This window comes from Labeo rohita, chromosome 4, assembly GCF_022985175.1.
Source record: "Labeo rohita strain BAU-BD-2019 chromosome 4, IGBB_LRoh.1.0, whole genome shotgun sequence".
NCBI classification, from domain to species: Eukaryota; Metazoa; Chordata; class Actinopteri; order Cypriniformes; family Cyprinidae; genus Labeo; species Labeo rohita.
In genome coordinates this window covers 35,372,593-35,393,874 of record NC_066872.1, presented here as the reverse complement: position 1 = coordinate 35,393,874, position 21,282 = coordinate 35,372,593, and the positions used below count along the sequence as shown (strand labels likewise).

Here is a 21,282-nt window from a genome sequence, read left to right as displayed (position 1 = left end):
GAATGTTGGTCAAAAATATAAATTCATAAAATAATTCATATAAAATATTTAACCTTATTGGCAACCCTGGTCTTAAACTAAAATAAATAAATAAATAAAACAAAGCATAATTTATAAATATATACATATATATATATATATATATATATATATATATATATTTCGATATATAAATATAAATATAAGAAATTAAAATATTAAAATAATAATAATAATAATAATAATAATAAAGGTTTATACCACTACCATTACTCTGTACTCTATAGTGTGTATTTTTTTGTAGTATTGTCATATTTAATATTTACATTTAAATTTGCTTATGTGGTCAAAAATATACATTTATAAAATAATTCATAGAAAATATTTTACCTTATTGGCAACCCTAGTCTTAAACTGTAATAAATAAATAAATAAATAAATAAAAGTATAACATACAAATATAAGAAATCCAAAAAATATAAAAAATTTTAATTATTCACAAATATATATATTTGTTACATTTAAATACATATAAAATATTTATATAAAATATTTTGCCTTATTGGCAGCCCTAGTCGTAAACTGAAATTAAATAAATAAATAAATAATAAATAAACAAACATAAATCAAAAAAATATTTTTAAAAAAATGTCAATTGTGTGTGTGTGTATATATACATATATAAATAGAATAAATAAATATTAAAAAAAAAAAAGGTAAATCTAAAAAAAGGTAAATTCTAAAAAAACACAACATCTGAATATACATTTATAAAATTATTCATATTAAATGTTTTACAATATTGGCAGCCCTGGTCTTAAACTGTAATAAAGGTTTTAAAGGTTTATTCCACTACCATTACTCTATAGCAAGTGGAAAACAATATACTGTCTTTACAGTACATAGTATATATGGATTTTTATACATTAAATTATATGACATATTTTAAGAAGTGCAATTCTCACAAGATGATCAACCTATTCTGGGGTTCTTGGCAGCAAAGAATTTCCTGGGTTGCATTGTTTCACTGCTTATTTATAGTACATACAGCTAAACTACGCTAAACTTGGTGGCATCATAAACGGTCCGTCACGTCACCTCTAATCAATTGCTTTAAAGCTGCAAACCGTTGTCAGTGTAAACGAACAAGTACAGGTCATCTCTAACAGTCTCTTGGTGCCCTTGAAACGCTCAGAGCGCCAACAAAAGAAATCGATAAAGCCCTGATGGCCGGAATTTATAGTAATGAGTCCGTATAATCAAATCAGACTCTGTAAGGCTGCTGAAAGAGGAAAAGCATGACCTAAAAACATAAATGAGAAGTGCTTTTGTGGCAAGTGACAACCTTATCCTATCTTATCAGCCAATTAGAGAGCAAATCTAGGGCCTTGGGATGTCAATTATCATTGACTACATGTCCCACAATGTTCTTGAGACTTTCCAGCCATGACCGCACAGCGAGAAACGATCAGGTCACATTGCTAGAATGTCAATAGGGCAATATCGCTTCCTTAACAAGGATTATGTTCCCTATCCCCCAATGAATGGCACCACAAAGGTGTCCTCTGGATTCACAGTGTATCTTCTGCACAACAAAAAACACACAAGTCTGCCTGAATGGCTCAGCGCTCGTCTGGCTTTGTACAGCGGCTCTGAGCTTTTCCGTAATGTGCTCTCGCCTCTGGAAGAATAGAGCTCAGCTACGCCCACAGATGGAGAATAAAGGCCAGCTATAATATGGAGGAAGAGAGCAGCAGAGAGAGAAAAACAGTCTTTAGCCTCAGCATAGTTTAGAGACAAGGAAACAGCCGGGGAACAAATTAGTTCTGCTCTGTTTTCCAAAGAGATCAAATAAAACACACTAAAAAAGACAAAAACAAAAACAGACTTATCAAATAAAGCACAAAGGAGACATTTGAACGAATGCAGTCCTCTATTGCATATCACATTGCCAAGTGGATGCCACATATAGATATATGTGTACATTTAGAAAAAAAAAAAAAAAAAAGAATCAAGTGCAATCAAGCTTTGTAAAATAAAATAAAATAAAATGCATTTAAAAAATATAAAATAAAATGCATTTAAAAAATATAAAATAAAAAAAAAAAATAAAGAAAAAAACTACAGTGTCAACTAAGATAAGCCAAATGTCTGTGTGTGAGTCGCTTTGGAAAATACAATAAATAAAATAATTAAATTAAAGAAAAAGTATTAAACTGAATAAAAGAAAAAACTACAGGATTAACTAAGATGTTTGTGTGGGGGGATATAATAAAGTAAAATAATTAAATTAACTACTAGCAATCATTATTTAAAGATAACTTTATATTTTTCATGTTTAGCAATAGATACTGCATCTTCACTACCACTGACTGTCACTGCTCTTTTACGTAAGTGGAATACTGGCCAACTTGGCAACAGTTTTTTTGCTCATTTGGCATTAATTAGCAAAATGTGTGAGTCTCTCTTTGGAAATTAAATAAAACAAAATAAAATTAAAATTAAATTAAATTTAAAATATATTAAATTAAATTAAATTAAATTAAATTGAAAAAACAAACACAGGATCTACTAAGTGAAATCATTATTTAAAAATAACTTGATATTTTTCATCTTTAGCAATAGATACTGCAGATATACAATAGATCTTTACTACCATTGGCTGTCGCTACTCATCTGCATAAGTTGAATTCTGCCCAACTTGGCAACCATTTTTTGCTAATGTGGCATTAAATAATCTCATTGAAAATATATGGGACTGAGTTACGAAGCCAAAACCTATAAAGGAATGGAGTAAACCTGTTTATCTGTCATATTAATGAGAGACGAGGAGTGAAACAAGAGGATGAGGATGAAGGAAAAAGGGAAGGAACATTACGGGGATTGTTTGGAGAGGTTTTCTGCTTGGTCTGGCTGCGGGACTGGTCGGGGTGGTAGGTGTTATAGTGTTGATAGGGAAGGAAGTTGCTGTTGTTGTTGGTTCCGGATTCCCAGGGCAATGGCCGGGTACTCCTCTGCACCTTGACTGACCACACGGAGAGGAGAGAGAGGGAGGACGTGAGCAGGAACAAACATACAACACCACATAGAAAGTGTATAACAGATAAGGTAAAACGGACAATGACTTTTAAGGCTTTTCAAACTGCGATTAACCCTGGAACACAACTACCAAGGTTAAAAATTACCCTAGTTTAATAACTGAACATAAAAAAATATATAATTGAAAAAAAATAAATAATTTGAACATTGAACAAGTTATATGATATAAAAGTTCATAACGGATGCAATATATGAATTATTTTCTATTTTAAAACATTTAAATATAATTTATTCGTGTGATAACAAATCTGAATTTTAACCATCATTACTCCAGTCTTCAGTGATTATTTCATTAAATGAATGAATTAAAAAAAATGTATATATGCACTGTAAAAAAATTGTTTCAGCTTTAGAAATTTTAAGTCAGCAGGGCAACAAGTTATTTTATTTAGTCAACTAAAATATTCCAGTTGTCACTTAAATTAACATTAAGTAACTTAAAATTTCAAGTTGACTCAACTAAAAGTTTTAAGTTGAAACATCTACTTTTTCAACATTTTTTTTTACAGTGTGTGTGTGTGTGTGTGTGTGTATATATGTATATATTTGTGAAATATGTTATGTACTAAATATTTCTATTTATATATAATATAAATTATATAAATACATATACTTGTAAATATTTCTTAAATATATACATAAATGTGTTTGTATTTATATATACATAATAATTACACACAGCACACACACATATACAAAACAATGAATACAATGAAACATAACTCCAAATAAATGAATCCTGATTATTTTCATCTGTTGCCATCTATGGTATAGAGATGCAAACACACTCATCATATTTTCATTTGCCCCTCTTCTGTCTATGATTTATGAACAATCAATCTCATTATTTCCCACATACACATAATTGTAGAAGTAATGGCTCTCATCTGTTCAGGCCTGATTACCTACAGTCTCAATGGATTCTTCACTGTCTTTCAACCCTGTGCTGCTGTTTGATGCTATCGTTATGATGGATCCCTGGTCTCCTGCCTTACACAAAAACACACTCCTCCTTCACCTCTCACAGACTCTCTTTCCTGTCTAATCGCTTCTGTTGCCGCTGCCCTACAGTTTGCCTCACTCTTTTCTTTCAGACTGTTTTTGTAATCTCTCTATCCAGCCTTGTGTGTTTGAAAGCACAGCAAACATACTGCTAAAATTAACTGTGAAGCAGAAAGGAGCCAAAATAGAAAATGATCAATGCCGGTGTCCATAGTTGTGTATTCCTAGGAGGACACTTTGAGGGGAGCACTAGCTGGTGGTTATTTAAGACCTTGCTATGTGAATGCTTGTTTTTTATTTTTTCTTTGTTCCTGCTACTGCAGATATTGTCAGTATGCTCGTCCAGTATGAAAGTCCAAAAGTCTCAAAAGATGCAGTTAGAAGTTTGCTTGCAGGTGCATTTTTGGAGAGGGTTACACTATTTGTGACATTGGTTTCTTCAACATAGAATACTCCTTAAATGGATAATTCACCCAAAATATATTAAAATAATATATTTTATTATATGAAATACCAAAATTGAATTAAATATATTTAGTAAATTAAGTAAATAAACATTATTCACTAAAGTATTTTATTTTATTTTTATTTTTGCAATGAAAGTTTAGCAAGCAAAGTAAGCAAAAATTTTATTTAAATTATGATATTTTTATTATATAAAATACCAAAAACCATATGTAAAATATAAAAACCTTAAAATAAAAAAAAATATATTTATTAAATTACGTAAATAAACATTATTCACTGAACTATTTTATTTTATTTATTTTAGCAATGAAAGCAGTATTCATCTGGTAAAAAAAATCTAAATATTATTACAAATATTATATTTTATCATATGAAACAAAAAATTTGACTAAATATATTTAGTGAATTAAGTAAATAAACATTATTCACTTAAGTATTTTATTTTATTTTATTTTTATTTTTGCAATGAAAGTTTAGCAAGCAAAGTAAGCAAAAAAAAAAAAATTATATTTTATTATATAAAATACCAAAATACCATATTTAGTAAATTAATGATATTTAGTAAATTACGTAAATAAACATTATTTGCTGAACTATTTAATTTAATTTAATTTTATTTATTCTGTTAACCCATTTTCATCAAGTCATACAGGTAATATACATATACTGCAATATATAATATGTGGTACTATAATAATATTTGTTATTGTCTTGAAGAAAGCCCAATCACAAAGTAGACTAAATAACCTGTTGTTACACTTTGTTAATAAAATAATCTTTAAAAAAAGAAAGAAAAAAAAACTATTTATATATACAGTACAGTACCATCATGTGATCATGTCAAGTTATTTTTTAATTCTGATAATATTTTACAATATTACTGTTTTATCAAATAAATTCTGCCTTGGTGAGCATAATAGACTAGTAGTGTATATAAGTAAGTTAACATATGTAAACTAATGTATATTATACATGTGTACTGTATTTGTGTGTATACTGTGTGTACAGTATGTGGTCATATGTATAATATACACTCTTTAGTGTGCACTTCACAAAATGTACTACAACAGACTACATACATATGGTAATCCAGCAAACAGATTGTGTTCAGTGTTTGCATCAGAAACAAGCAGGGATTTGGCCTGGAGGGATAATATTTACGTTTTCATCAGTAGATTCAGATGTTTTCTCTGACACATATGCACTGCCACCCACAGAAGCCCACCAAACCGATGTCGTGAATGCACGAGTATGCGATGACAAGGTGGAACGTGTCTACGCGCCGTATACGTGCGTTGCGGTGTCAGCCAGCTGTCTGGTGCGGTGACGTTTCCAGCATTAGCCAGCTGTCTGGAGTTTCACAGCGACTGGCATTTAGATCTGTGTTAGTGTAGCACGCCTCGCTGCACTAAATCTGCTTGAGCTCAGGAAATAGACTAACGTTTGCGTGTGTGTGAACTGCGTAATGGACGTGTGGCTGCATAGTAATGGTCTGACATGCCAGTAGATGTGCGCGGCTCTTCACGGGAATCAGGAGTGAGCTTCGTCCACTCGATGCGTTTGGATGGTGCTCTAAACTCAATTTCCTTCCCTTAAGAGCTAATCAAGACACCTCCCACCAGCTGACCCGGGGGGTCACCTCATTGTTTTCTACTGCGGGGCCTCTGAAAACCCCTAATGGTGAGCTACAGGATGCATTAGTATGCTGTGCAGGTTCACTTTTATTTATGTGCTTAGGGCTCAGGCTTTATTCAATGTTCTTATTAAGTTCATAGCAGAAAGGTCGTGCAGCCACTGACCTTGCGGACGTTCTGCAAAATAATTCAATTCGTCAAAAGGATTTATATATATTCTTTTTTACTCAGTGAAGGACGTCAGCATTTGTACCGGACATTATAAGATGTGTTTTTGACCTCGTTTTTGTCAAGCAGACCAGCAGCAAAGGCAGAGTAATAAGCTAACCGTGTGTGAAAGTCACGCACATTGAAGACTGACACGGAAGAGAAGAAATTGCTAAATAAAGTCGTTATTTTTCTTTTCTTTGCGCTGCAGTTCTTGCAGCTTCATAAAATTAAGGTTGAACCACTGATGTCACATGGACTATTTTAATATTGCATTCCATTGCTGTCTATGCAAGGTCAAAAAGCACTCAGATTTCATCAAAAATATCTTATTTGTGTTCTGAAGATGAACGAAGGTCTTACGGGTTTGGAATGACATGAAGATAAGTTCATTTTTGGGTGAACGATCCCTTTAAGTAGTTAAATGTGTTCATCTTGTTGCTAGAAGTGTTGCTAGAACAATTGTTTTGTACACTGTAATGGATTTAAGATGTCCTCATGTTTATTTATAGGGTGAAAAGCTGTGTAATTAGTGATACGATTACATTTCCATCTCAGCACCGTTGTTTGTTAGGAACTTTTTGCTTTGCAGAACTTTGCGTTTAAATATTTCAACTCAAATCAATATTTTGTGTCTAAATGTTTACTTGTGTGGCTAGTAGGCGTGTAATAAGCTGGATAATGTTCATCCAGTGGGTTGTTATCGCAGAATAAACCTCTTCAGGGTGATGCAGGACTCCTGAGCACCCTGTCGGGGTTTATTCAGCGATAACAACAGGCTGAATGTACACGATCTATTACTTCAAACATGTTACTGTGTGTTTGCTAGGGTGTTCTGGGTGGTTGCTAACTAGCCCAAATCAAAAGACTCGATTCAGGTCATTAAACGGTTAGTTAAGGTTCGCACAGTGTAAAATGAAATTCCAGGACTTTCAAGGACTTTTCAAGCCCTGCTTTTTAGATTTTCAAGGACTTCGCTATGTCTTCTATTTCAAATTCTAAGAAAAAGAAAAATAGATAAATAAAAATATACTAATAAAAATGGCAAAAATAAAGTGACGCGCATGTGAAGTATTACTACTGAAGTAGTACTACACTTTTACTGAAACCACAGTTATACAGAACAGCTGTAGAAACAAAATAAAGAAAACAAATCTTCACGAAGATCCCATCTAAAGCACTAAAGTTCTGATATAAGTTAAATGATTTGTGATCCACACTCGAAATTCCCAATCTGAATAATGATAAGCGAACCATAATTTCAGATCAGGACTCGGAACACGGATCGCATTTAAATCGCGTATCGTGAATCATTTGATTCAACTGATTCAACTAAATGATTTCGGAAACTGTTCTGTTCTAAATCAAGTAATATGCGATTTGAAGTCCGATCTAAAACAAATGATTTGTGATATGCAATCTGATTAGAGCAGTGAATCATTTTGCAACGCAATGGTTTAACTGATTTGGAGTTTTGAAAAGCTCCGTTTCACCCATCACTACGTGCTTTTTAAAATCTTTACAAGCGATGTTTAAATTTGAAAATGAATGGCTCTTTTAATTTGATCTGGCTTGTTCATCTGTTTCTCTTTTTACATTTTCAGTTATGTTTACACGACACTGTCAGTACTACATGCTTAGCTTGATTGCTTTCTGGCATTAACTGAAATAAGCGAAAAAGGTATGGTGTGTTGAATTGTGTGAATTTTGCGTGAAAAGATGTGTGCTTATGCATGACACGTATTTCATAGATATATTCTCTTTCAATAATTCAAGCACTTTTCAAGTACCTCTTCAGGAATATTGCTATTTTCAAGGGTTTTCCAGGCCTTAAATTTCAAAGTCAAATTCAAGTACTTTAAGCACCTTGTACAAACCCTGGTTAGTTCACCCAAAAATAAAAATTCTCTTATTAATTACTCACCCTCATGTCGTTCCAAACCCGTAAGACCTTCGTTCATCTTCGGAACACAAATTAAGATATTTTTGATAAAATCCAAAAGCTTTCTGAGCCTGCATAGACAGCAACGCAACTGACACGTTCAAGGCCCAGAAAGGTAGTAAGAAAGCTACGAGAATACTTTGTGTGCAAAGAAAACAAAAAATAAGACTTTATTCAACAGTTTCTTCTCTTTTAAATTTACTAATTTGTTTTCTGAAGATGATCGAACATCTTACGGGATTGGAACGACATGAGGGTGACTAATCAATAACAGAATTTGCATTTTTGAGTGAACTGTCCCTTTAAAAATGACTCTGGTCTGGTCTGCTCTAGTGTGGCCTTCCACATCTTTGTGCTATAAATCTAGTCCTATCAGGAAGTACAGCAGCGTTTAAGCCTTTGTCTCTGCGTTTGAATGTTAGCTTCCTGCTCCTTGACAGGGCACACATTGGTTGTCATAAGAACGTATTCTCTGTGAGAATCATCGTTGCTTTAAATTTTTGACGCTGAATCTTGTTATCATAGCATTTGGTGGCACACTGCCTAAAAAAAAAAACGTGATAAGAACGAGCATTTTTAACAGCACATAACCCTTGACAACCTGAGATGCAAGGCAAGATGCACTACCCTGAATATCTCTGCAGGAAAGATGCTTAAATAGCATTAGGATAACCGTCATGTGGACAGGACACAGCTGGCCATACACTGCATTCATATAACCTACTGTATCTAGGAACTACAGGGTTGATATCAAAGACACGCAGGAATTATGTTAGGCATCAATTATGCATATGCCATCACTTTCAATAAATCGATTAACTTGTTAACAGAGCACTGAGGTTTGAAGACGTACGACGATCTAAAATGCACGGCGTACAACATTACAGAGAACAGCTCCCATTGATTAAATGTGATCAAGTATAAAATGCAGAGTGAGTAAAACTGTCCTCCTCTAAATAAATATTCACTTATCCACAACATTTTCTAATCTGCATCGCTTTCGTGGTTTTAGAGTCTAGAGAAAGCCCTAATGGAGCATTTTAAGGGTGTAAAGAGAGCCAAATCATTTCAAAATCTTAACTGAAATCAATGGTGAGGTGTTCTTTCACCTTTAACTCTAGTCCTGAGTTAGTGTGTGGGTTTCTTACCATGTTCGGGACCCTTGAGAGCCAGTCTTGTCTGGTGGTGTGGCAGAATCTCCATTTTGACGTGTTCTGAAGCGCTAGCTAGCAGCTGGGTGGCCTCGGCCAGTGTGCAATATTCCATACTTGTGCCGTCCACCGACAGGATGTGATCACCTGCGTGCAGCGCACCACACCTGCAAAAGAAATTAGATCACTTCCCGTTTTGCCAGCTCTAAACATACATTGAACTGCACTCATCAGAGGCATAGTTTCAAATGAATTCTTCTTAATACTACAATTATCATGATCTAGCATCAAGGCTTTCAGCATTTCAACATTTCATGATTTTCAACACCAAATATCATACTATTGCAAATTCTAAAATACAACTGAACATATAATTTCAATTTAAAATACAATAAATCCTGGGTAGTAACTGATTACATGTAATCTGGATTAGGTAATCAGATTCCAAAAATGAAGTAGTGTGTTACAATTGAAAGTACTCAATCAGATTACAGTTACTTTTTATGGATTACATGATTACATATTCACATAAGGGCAGTAAATTACTTTTAATTTATTGATTCGCCCTAATTTGCCATTTTTATCTTTTATATTTTTATTCTCTTTGCTTTTTTATATAAATATGGTTTGTTTAACTGTAAATTTAAAACAGCTAAAAACTAAAAAACTAAAAAAACGAATCTAAAAGTAGTCCGAATGATGATGCAAACGGTGAAATAGTTGGAGTGCCGTTATCACTAGAATATCACACTCCTATCGCACTCCTCTCAGCCAATTAGATTCGAGAACCAGAAAAAACTCTGGTATATAATGCTTTATCTTTAATCATACACTGCCCTCCAGAAGTTTGGAAATCTCCTAGAAAAGTGGGGTTTTGGACAATATTGGCATGAATCCTTTTTTAATTGTGATAATTTTGCACTGATAAGGGACAACACAAACTACTATTTTATTACATAAACAGTTTATACATAGAAAAAACTTACATTTTCGATTCATCAAAATATCCACCATTAGCAGCTATTACAGCTCTGCATAATCTGGGCCTAAATTCATTGTATTCTAAACTTAATTGGCAATCAATTGTTGAAGCTATTAAGGTGTGCTGACCCAAAAATCTTTTAAAAACATAGGCCAAGTGTAAACCAGTAACCTGGCATCACAGCTGGCAAAGGGGCATGTCTGACTTTGACATGTATATATTGCCATTATTATGTAATCAAAATGAAAATTATTATTGCTGGTCTTCAATGATAATGTCAAGTTACTTTAATGTATGTGCACCAAAAAATGCTAAGGATTTATGCTGATATCATCCAAAACCACACTTTGCCAGGGGTGTTTCCAAACTTTTGGAGGGCAGTGTAATTTCATATATTATTTTTTAAATATATTATTAATATGAGTGATTTTGAGTGGAGCTTACATCGCAGAAACCAAAGGAAATTTTCAAATAGACGTTATCTTTATTAACAAACTGCATATTTAAAGTCTAAACAAGTACATTCTCACCTAAAAAACTACATTAGTGACACAGAAACAGTATTATTTATAAAATTAAGGTGGATTTGGGTGCTCTCCGTAACTCCCTGTGAATAATACTGCAAGCGGAGTGATACAAACGGTGAAACGGCTGGAGTGCCATTATTACTAGAATATCGCACTCCTCTCAGCCAATCAGATTCGAGAACCAGAAGGAACTGTTGTATATAATGTTCTTTATTTATCTTTAATCATGATTTCTTATATTATTTTTTATTTATTATAAATATGAGTAATTTTAAGCCAATTTTGAGTGAGCTTACATCTCCGAAACCATTGAGGTAAATTTTCAAATAGATGTTATCTTTATTAACACACCACACATTTGAAGTCTAAACAAGTACATTCTCATCTAAAAATTGTTAAAACTACATTAGTGACACAAAAACAGTATTATTTATAAAATTATAGTGGATTATCACGTCTGCCATGACACTTGCTGTGACTGCAAGCGAAGTGATGCAAACGGTGAAACTGATGAACTGCTGTATATAATGCTATTTATTTATCTTTAATCATAATTTCATATAGTTTTTCTACTATATTATTAATGTAAGTGATTTTAAGCCAATTTTGAGTGAAACTGCACTTTACAGTAGAAATGCAGATTATGATTCCAAAGTAAACACCTAAATTGGCGCCCTGTTGATGGAAAAGAGGTTTAAGGTGTATTTATAAATCCCTCCCCATGTTTCTCCCAAGAGCAAACTCTTGAATCATCTTCAAAGTGCTAATCTGTTCTGATGGAAAGGTTTTCACTTGCTCAGCACTCCGCCACCCTTATTATTGTTCCGGGCCTTTCTGCTGGCATGAAGGCTAGATGAGTTATTGAATTTCTATAATTAGTTGCTAAGCTTTATGCATTTCAAACTTTGAAAATTTCACAAGCAGACATCAGGTTCCTGCAGCGTACATTTCGCTCCTCTCGATGCATTGATCTGGCTTGCAGAACAATGGAAACATGATGAGCAATGATGCTTCTTTTATAAGAAACTGAAACGGTTGTCTTACTATGCATGTGGGAAATGATTGCAGCTGTAATTACCTATCGGCGATGCTGGCTGGTTTGACCTTGTCAATAATGATGACCTGCTTATTGCAGTACATGGAGGTAGAGAGAGCCAGACCTAAACTGGAGCCCATCGACTTGGCCACCTCCACCAGCAGCGGGCCTGAAGCTGTGGCTACAGAATCTGTAAAGTAGGGAAAAAATATTGTTCAGAAAATGGACAATACAGGGGTACAAAGTGCCTATGGCGGAGCTTGCCTTTTTGGTATATTAATGCAAATCAGAAATCAGCTTGCGTTAAGTGTACAGTCTAGAAATTGGAGAAGGCATAAATCAAAAAGCTGAACAGAGGAAACTGAAAATGTTGATTATATATTACGGTAAACCAATCCAAAGCCTCATATGCTCAGTTGGCATCCACTGAGGCTCTGCTAACACTCATAATCCTTACTGCATAGTAATATTGCAAAAGGTTATGAGGTATAATATGTATAAGATGAAATGTGTTTTAACATATATGCTAGAGAATGCATAATTAAACTCAATCACTGCCTTAGGTAATAAAAAAAAAACAAAAAACCAATGCTATTTTAACAGAATGAATACATCTACAAGCTAAAAAAAAAAGAAAAAATAAAAGAAAAAAGGACAAAGAAGGAGAATAAAGTCAACATTAATTGAATAAAGTCAATCTTTAACTATATATATATATATATATATATAATTAAAAACTAAAATAGTAACATTTTAAGAATAAAGTCCATCTAGAACAAAATAATTGTGTTGTGAGATTAAAGTATTGTTTTTTTCAAAATATTATTAAACAGCATTATGAGATTGAATTAGTACTGTTTATATTGCATTATTTTTCTCGCAATACTATTATGCAGCACTAAGACTCAAGTAGTATCGTGTCTCAAAATATTATGTAGCATAATGTTTCTCAAAATATTACACACAGCATTATGAGACTCAATAAGTATTGTGATTTCTTCTCTGAAAATATTTCTATTTCACATTTTTAGTCTCATTACATTATGACTTTATTCCTAAAATGCTTTTTTGATGGCAAATTTAGCAGAGCATGTGTGTTTTGTCTGCTTGAACTTGAGGAACTGATTGCTTTCATACATCCAAGTATCACATTAACTTAATATGATATTTTGCTTCTAATGCAATGAAATTACATACATTTGTAAGTGTGGCTTAAGTGCCCCAACCCCTTAAAGGAAAAAACATTACGAATGATGGTTAGACACCCACACGCACATGTATGCACACACCTCATTAATGTGAATGAGTGTGATCAGCTGCGGTTAGACCTGTTAAAGTCTTATGGTAGTAATTCAACATCTCAGTTTAGTAATGGGCCACACTAAAAGACCTGATTACACCATACGTCTTCAGAGCACAGAGGAAACACCACACGTAAACGTGTCACACGTCCGCTCCTCCAGCCCGTTCCCAACACGCGCTGATTTCACTCGACGCCCATTACAAAGAGAAATAGCTCCTGCTGTCGTGTGCAGAGCGGACAGAAGGAGCAGCCGCTCTTTAGTTAGAGCGGGCGTACAGCTGTCGCCTGTCAGGTGTGTCAACTTCCTCCCTGCGTTCGCGGTAAACACACTTGCTGCCATCGCAAAATGCCGACACACTGGGTAAACTCCTGCACTATTCTGAAAGAAGCCGCTTTGGTTTGTAAAGCAACTCAAACATGCGGTGATGTGTTAATAATGTTAAACAGCAGTGGGAAAGCTCAGGATGGGAACAAGTACCAAAGTAACAAAGAGGATGTGTTAGTTTTAACGCATTCAGCAATGATCAAGAGCCCATTAGCTGCATGCAAATGTGCCAAAAATGGCTTTTTATTATGCTTTTATGTCTAGAATATTACAAATCTGATTGTTTAGAGGACATAGGGTTTCTAAAGGTAAATTTAAGACCTTTTTAGGACCATGCAAAGCAAATTTAAAGGGATAGTTCACCCAAAAATGAAAATTCTGTCATTAATTACTCAACCTACTGTTGTTTCAAACCTGTAAGACCTTTGTTCATCTTCAGAACACAAATTAAGATATTTTTGATGAAATCTGAAAGCTTTCTGACCCTGCATGGACAGCAAAGCAACTACCAGAAAGGTAGTAAGGACATTGTTAAAACAGTCCATGTGGTTCAACTTTAATGTTATGAAGCTATGAGAATACTTTTTGTGCGCAAAGAAAACAAAAATATTGACTTCATTCAACAGTTTCATCTCTTCCGTGTCAGTATCTGCCGTAAACAAATGTCGAATGGCTTTGGAACGACATGACGGTGAGTAATTAATGACAGAATTTTCATTTTTGGGTGAACTATCCCTTTAAGAAATAAATTGAAGTTTAAATAAAATTTAAAGTTTAAAAATACCACTCCTAACTGATCCCCATTATGTTTTAATTAATTTTACAAAATAAAAAAGATAAATGAAAATAATTAATAAATACCAAAAAAAAAAAATTAGCTTGAATAACTCTGCTCTCAAACAAAATAATATGAAAATAACCTTTACTGTACTGATCACACAGCAAAAAGAAGAAAAAAATGTTATCCATAAGTATTTTTCTCATTTTCCAGTGCAAATATGTCTAAAGACGTGCTTGATTTACTTGAAAAATAAAATGACAAAATAAGAAGTTTTGTTTTATGAGAAATTCATCAAAATAAATTGAGTTTATGATTAAAATAAGAACAAATATCACCAACAGGCTCAGAAAAATCTGCTAAATTTAAAGGGAAAACTAGTTTTCACCCTACTGACAGTTTTGTATTGGAAAACAAAACAAAAATACTGAAGAAGAGTGTTTTTTTTTCTTGCAGTGCATGTAATATTCAATGCCATGACTTTCACAATTTAGACCCTTTGCTCTGATTTAATACCTTTTTTTAGGCCTTCATTTCTGGAAAAGCCAAATTAAGACTTTTTAAAACCTGCTGAAACCCTGGAACAGCTGAACTGAAAAATGGCTGCCGGGTAGATTGTCTGTGTAGACAAAATGATCAACCTGCACATCTCTAGTGGATCTGTGAGATAGCTAAACATGCTAAATGGGCTCCAAGTTATCAAAAAGAGCCACCTGACAGACAAATATGATTAAACCCTTTTCCCAGCCCAGAAAAATCTGCTAAATTCAAAGGGAAAATAAGTTTTCACCCTAACTTATGCAACAACCTGCACATCTCTAGTGGATCTGTGAGATAGCTAAACATGCTAAATGGAATCCAAGTTATCTCATTGAGCCGCCTGACAGCCGATTATGATTAAACCCTTTTCCCAGCCCCTGATTTCCACCTTCACCTTCCTGCCAAGCTTCGCAGACCCACCTGACACCAGCTAAACAACGAGGAATGGACTATCCATTAATAAAGCCAGGGGTGAGGAAATTGTTCAATCACATGGGTGCCATCCGGGTGACATAGCCTTGGTGATTAACGTGCCACCGTTAAGCACATCACACTGATGAGGGCTTGATCGAGAAGCTCACAAGGAGCATTCGGCGACGCAGGAGCGTGTGGCAATGAGAGGAAGAGAGGTTGTAAATTGTGATGAATGCACAATGCATGCTAGGTCTCTGGCGATTAGTTTTAATCAAACCTCGTTATTGTATGCGTCCACTGGTGCAGAGCTGAGCAGCCATTTTTAGTTCCTTCTCTATGGGAGATTGTGGTGCAGAGCAAGCGGTGTCAAATACAAGATAATGCTTAATATCATGCAAATGAGATATGAAAAAAGCTGGCCAGCAGTCAATCGCTGAGAGCCAAAGTCAGTGACATCAGTCACAGACTCATAAATAAAGCTGGCCTCTTTCCGACTTTAATTGTGCATATATGAATATTTTATTGGATGTATACTGAAAGCAATCATAGATTATATACAGTCATATTTTACAGAAGAGGAGTGATCATGTTTACCACTGTTCAATGATTTTGGAGATTAAATCTAGTCATCTCAAAAGGAATCAAAACCAACAAAAAGCTTAAAACAACAAATTTAATAACTTTAATGATTCATAAATAAATCATTTTTGAGATTTGCCCTTTTGAGTGAATCTGAACAGTTCACTCATAAATTGGACAACTGACTGAATTATTGAACAGAAAATCATCTTTATATAAAAAAAAATGTTCGCGTTGATTTTTCTGTCTTCTGCACCAATGAATATATACTGTACCAAGCAGGACAGTTGATCAAACAGAAAGAGAAAGTGTAAGGTGAGGAAAGAAGGTAGAAAAGGGTATAAAATGTTTTAGGTGGGGAGAAAGTGCTTTATTTCAGACAGAAATCCAGCACAGAATGATCTGTCAGTTACACAGCAAGACTTAAACTGAGAAGGAAAGTGCACTGACCAAAAACGCAGTCGACAGACACTGTAGGGTAGTTAGCGTTTTATGTGGTTCAGACAGTGCTGTTCAAACGGATGGGCATATCAGTGCAGTGAAGCAGGATGTGCCTTTCCAGTGGGCACAGCAGAATCTAAAGACAATCTATCACTTCCGGGTCAGAGCCCGAAAAGACATTGGAAAGATGAGTTACAGCCACGGGCCACTTCAAATATTAGCAAATTTCCTTTTCATTTCAGTTCAGCTCACTCGCTGTCAACCCCTTTCTTGTTCTTTGTGCACCTCTTTCAGCTCTTTGGCACTCTGTCATTATCCACAGCATGTTTTCCCTGACATTTACAAACGCTACAAAAACATATCGACATTTGAGGGCTGAATAACATATATGTGATTTCTTTCAAAATTGCTGAAATGTTACATTCTGTAATTGCTGTTTTCAGTCGATATGTGTTTACAAATACTGTAATGGTCTTCCAGCTGGAATGATTAGGCCTCAACAGATGTTTCCAGAACACAACAGAACAACCGGTCTTCAACAAAGCACGAAGGGCACCTTCTTGACAAAGTTACGGCTATTAAGCAAAACTTTTAAAAGTACTTGAAAGGAGCCAAACAGGAACATCCACAGACATGCTGCTGTGAGCATGTAAAAATATACTATTGCTGCACTTGCAGTTGAGGTCAAAAGTTTACATACACCTTGCAGAATCTGAAAGCATCATACAAAATGCATGTTATTTTTATTTAGTACTGACCTGAATAAGATATTTCACATAAGAGATGTTTACATATAGTCCTTAAGAGAAAATAGTAGTTGAATTTTTAAAAACGACCTTGTTCAAAGGTTTACATACACTTTATTCTTAACACTGTGTTGTTACCTGAATGATCCACAGCTGTGTTTTTTGTTTAGTTGTTCATGAGTCCCTTGTTTGTCCTGTTCTTCAGAAAAATCCTTCAGTTCTCACAAATTCTTTGGTTTTTCAGCTTTTTTTTGTATTGGACTCTTTCCAACAATGACTGTATGAATTTAAAATCCATCTTTTCACACTGAGGACAACTGAGGACTCATATGCAACTATTACAGAAGGTTCAAACACTCACTGATGCTTCAGAAGGAAACACAATGCATTAAGAGCCGGGGGGGTGAAAACTTTTGGAATTGGAAGATCAGGGTAAATTTAACTTATTTTGCCTTCTGGGAAACATCTTTTGTAGCTTTTGAAGGGCAGTACTAAATAAAAAAAGATATTTAGGCAAAATAAGAAAAATGTACACATCTTCATTCTGTTCAAGTTTACACCCCTGGCTCTTAATGCATAGTTTTTCTTTCTAAAGCATCATTGATCGATTGAACCTGTAATAGTTGCATGTGAGTCCTCAGTGTGAAAAAATGGATCTCAAAATCATACAGTCATTGTTGGAAAGGGTTCAAATACACAAAAATGCTGAAAAACCAAAGAATTTGTGGGATCTGAAGGATTTTTCTGAAGAACAGCAAGCAGTTTAACTGTTCAGGACAAACAAGGGACTCATGAACAACTATCACCAAACAAACAAACAAACAAAAAATCCACAGCTGTGGATCATTCAGGTAGCAACACAGTATTAAGAATCAAGCATATGTAAACTTTTGAACAAGGTCTTTTTTCTTTTTTTTTTTTTTTTATAAATTCAACGATTATTTTCTCTTGTGGACTATATGTAAATATCTTTCATATTAAAACTCTTATTCAGGTCAGTACTAAATAAATTTAAAAAAAAACATGCATTTTGTATGATCCCTCTCATTTTGAAATTAATTAACATTTTGCAGATTTTGTAAGGTGTAGCAGTTCTATACAGGTGGAGCTGGGGGAGGTGGAGGGTTTCTGAAACACGCTGCAACTGCTACAGCAAGCACTAGAAGCACTAGTTGTAGTAGTAGTATTTGAATGTTGAGCAGCAAGCTCATTGGTTGCTGATATAAAAAGAAACCAATCAGCTGCGTCATGTGAATAATGATGTCATTATGCCAGACTGAGTTAGAACCGAAATGCACCATGTAGAGTTTCATTACAGAACTTTGGATAAATAATATCTTTTTTTGCTAAAAAAAAACAAAACAAAAAAAAAAAAAACATGTAAATTGTCTGAGGGTAGGGTTAGTTAAAGTGGGTGTGTCCTTACCCATGACTGACACATCGTACTCTATGAGGAGAGTGGCTTCCTGGCCGCATTGTTTGAGGATGCTCATGGCCTCTGCGTGAGACGCTCCATGCAGACGAATTCCGTCAATACTTAGCAGCCTGTCGCCGGGTTTGATGGTACCTTCCCTGTGAGAGAAAACAAAATACAATGAAGACTGAAATTGCCTTTCTGAATTAGAGAAGAAATGTGCAGTACACAAGAGAGGCATCCAGAGATACAATAGCATTTGTATTGTGCCCTCCGCTTGTTTGCTTGTAACAATAAGCCTTTAAAATGCCGGAAAGGTTACAGGCTTTACAATTCCACACATTCCATCTGTTATCATGGCAGGCAGGTTACGTCTGTGTTCAACACACCAGAGACCTTTCTGAATCCACAGTAATTCCTAAACTATTAAGGTCAGGAACCGTACTGAAGCACAAAAGATATAAAAATAAACTCATGTACCTTCGGACGTACTCAAGAACATGGGGAAAATGTGACCATCTCTATTGGAGCATCTGGAACTCAGTGTTCTTGAACCGTCGGATGCACACTGCACACAAAACTGGCATATTCTGGCTGATCTATCTAGTGCCAATCTGATTGGCTGACATCCGTTTTATATCAGTCTGCCTGGAAACAAAGATGTTTTTACGAGATACAGCCGCAACAATGATTGCTTCTGAGGAAGAATTAATAACTGGATTTGCTTTAGTCTTCCAGAGTAGTGGTGTCAAATCTTTAGTCAGTTTGATTTAAAATAGATTACTAGCAAGAACTCTTAAAAGTAAAGACTCCAAAGGGGTGTTTTTGCAGTGATGCCATAGAAGAACCATTTTTGGTTCCCCAAAGAACCATTCAGTAAACAGTTCTTAACTGAACCATTTTAAAACACATTTTAAAAATCTAAAGAACATTTTTCCACTATTAAGAACCTTTTCTGCATTTGAAAGTTTCCATGGATATTCAAGGTTCTACATGAAACCATCAATGCCAGTAAAGAACCTTTATAAATATTCATGAGCAGAATGTTAATGATTTAAATTTTGGGGTTAGTAAAATAATATGTGACCCTGGACCACAAAGTCAATAAGGTCATAAGGGTCATTTTTTTGAAACTGAGATTTATACATCATCTGATAGCTTAACAATTAAGCTTTCCATTGACAATATTTGGCCGAGATACAACTATTTGAAAACCTGAAATCTGGGGGTGCAAAAAAAAATCAAAATATTGAGAAAATCACCCTTAAAGTTGTCTATTCTTAGAAATGCATATTACTAATCAAAAATTAAGTTTTGATATAATTACGGTAAATATCTTCATGGAACATGATCCTTATTTAATATCCTACTGATTTTTGGCATAAAAGAAAAACTGATACATTTGACCCATACAATGTATTTTTGGCTATTGCTACAAATATACCCGTACTACTTAAGACTGGTTTTGTGGTCCAGGGTCACATACATACAAATATATATATACCATTATACAAAAATGTAAAACTTTTATTCAGCAGGTTTGCATTAAAGTGATCAAAAGTGACAGTAAAGACATTACAAAGAGTAAGAAATGAATGTCAAAAATTTACTTCGACTTCAACATTACTTGCAATAAATAGAATAGCATGCAAACACAAAGTAAACTGTGATTAGTAGGTTTATAAATCTTTCTATTCAAGTCTGGCTGTGTCAGACTATTGAGTTTTATGTGACGACAGTTTCAAAAAACATTTTAACCCCAAAATAACAAGGAGCACCACAAGAGATGAGTGTTGGTTAGAGGCTGTATTTATGACTGGAACGAAATGAAATTTGCTGTTTTTATTTTTCCAAAGGGGCCGTTCTCTGTCACTGCGAGATGTCAGAGGCCAGTCAATACTAAATTGCAGAGGAACAGAACACAATATTTACCCAGAAAAACAGGAGCCATGCCACTGAACAAAAGAAATGGGAATACTCTCTCGGTAAGAAATGAAATTACCAGTGTGCAAAATGAATATTGATAAGGTTTGAGGGGAAAAGGGAGAGACGGGCTGGCGTGTAATGACGGTAATAACAGAGCAGTTCAAACGCCAGAGCGAGTGAAATATCACGCCGGTCCATTTGCAATTCTCAAGCGAGTGCTGAAGTTACGGAGCAATCTATTCCGGTTCCGAAAGGAACTCCGACTGGGAAACACTATTTTCATCAAGCAATATCTTGCCATTTCACAGAAACGACTACAGTTCAACTATGATGGACTGTTAAAGATAAAAATCCAACTCATTACAATGTACCACAGAGAGAAAAACACATGCACATGGGTTAAAAATAACTATTTTAACATGTAATGTCACATGCAAGTAATTGAAAACTAGATTTTGTCAATAAAATCTTAGTCACATTTCTGTTGTATAATGCTTAACTGATACAAATTGGTTTGGCTCAAAATTATAATCGTAATGATTGTTGTCATTTGAAAAATATATTTTTGCATTTTACAGTAGGTATTGCACTTTCACCAATAAGCACAAATCAACATTTTGACTCATACATGGTTTATTTCATCTCATCTAGTGTACTGATTTATTATAGGCTATTTATTGTAGAAATTATTATATAAAAGACTTATGCATCCTCTGTTTACATTACAAAAATTGGTAAAACAAACATAAAATATTACAACAGTAACATTCCTAATAGTAATTCCAATAA

The 21,282-nt window shown here is 34.4% G+C and overlaps 1 protein-coding gene across 10 annotated transcripts in view; it reads right to left on the bottom strand.

Annotated features, from left to right (window-relative positions):
* grip1 (glutamate receptor interacting protein 1) overlaps positions 1 to 21,282 on the bottom strand; it is a 294,443-nt gene that overhangs the window by 60,228 nt on the left and 212,933 nt on the right. For all 10 annotated transcript variants that reach the window (XM_051107533.1, XM_051107527.1, XM_051107530.1 and 7 more), the window contains exons 7-10: positions 18,580 to 18,725; positions 12,070 to 12,217; positions 9,480 to 9,649; positions 2,858 to 3,004 (exon numbers count right to left, since the gene is read on the bottom strand). In XM_051107533.1, coding sequence (XP_050963490.1) covers positions 2,858 to 3,004; positions 9,480 to 9,649; positions 12,070 to 12,217; positions 18,580 to 18,725 — 611 coding nt within the window. The remainder of the gene's footprint in view (positions 1 to 2,857; positions 3,005 to 9,479; positions 9,650 to 12,069; positions 12,218 to 18,579; positions 18,726 to 21,282) is intronic.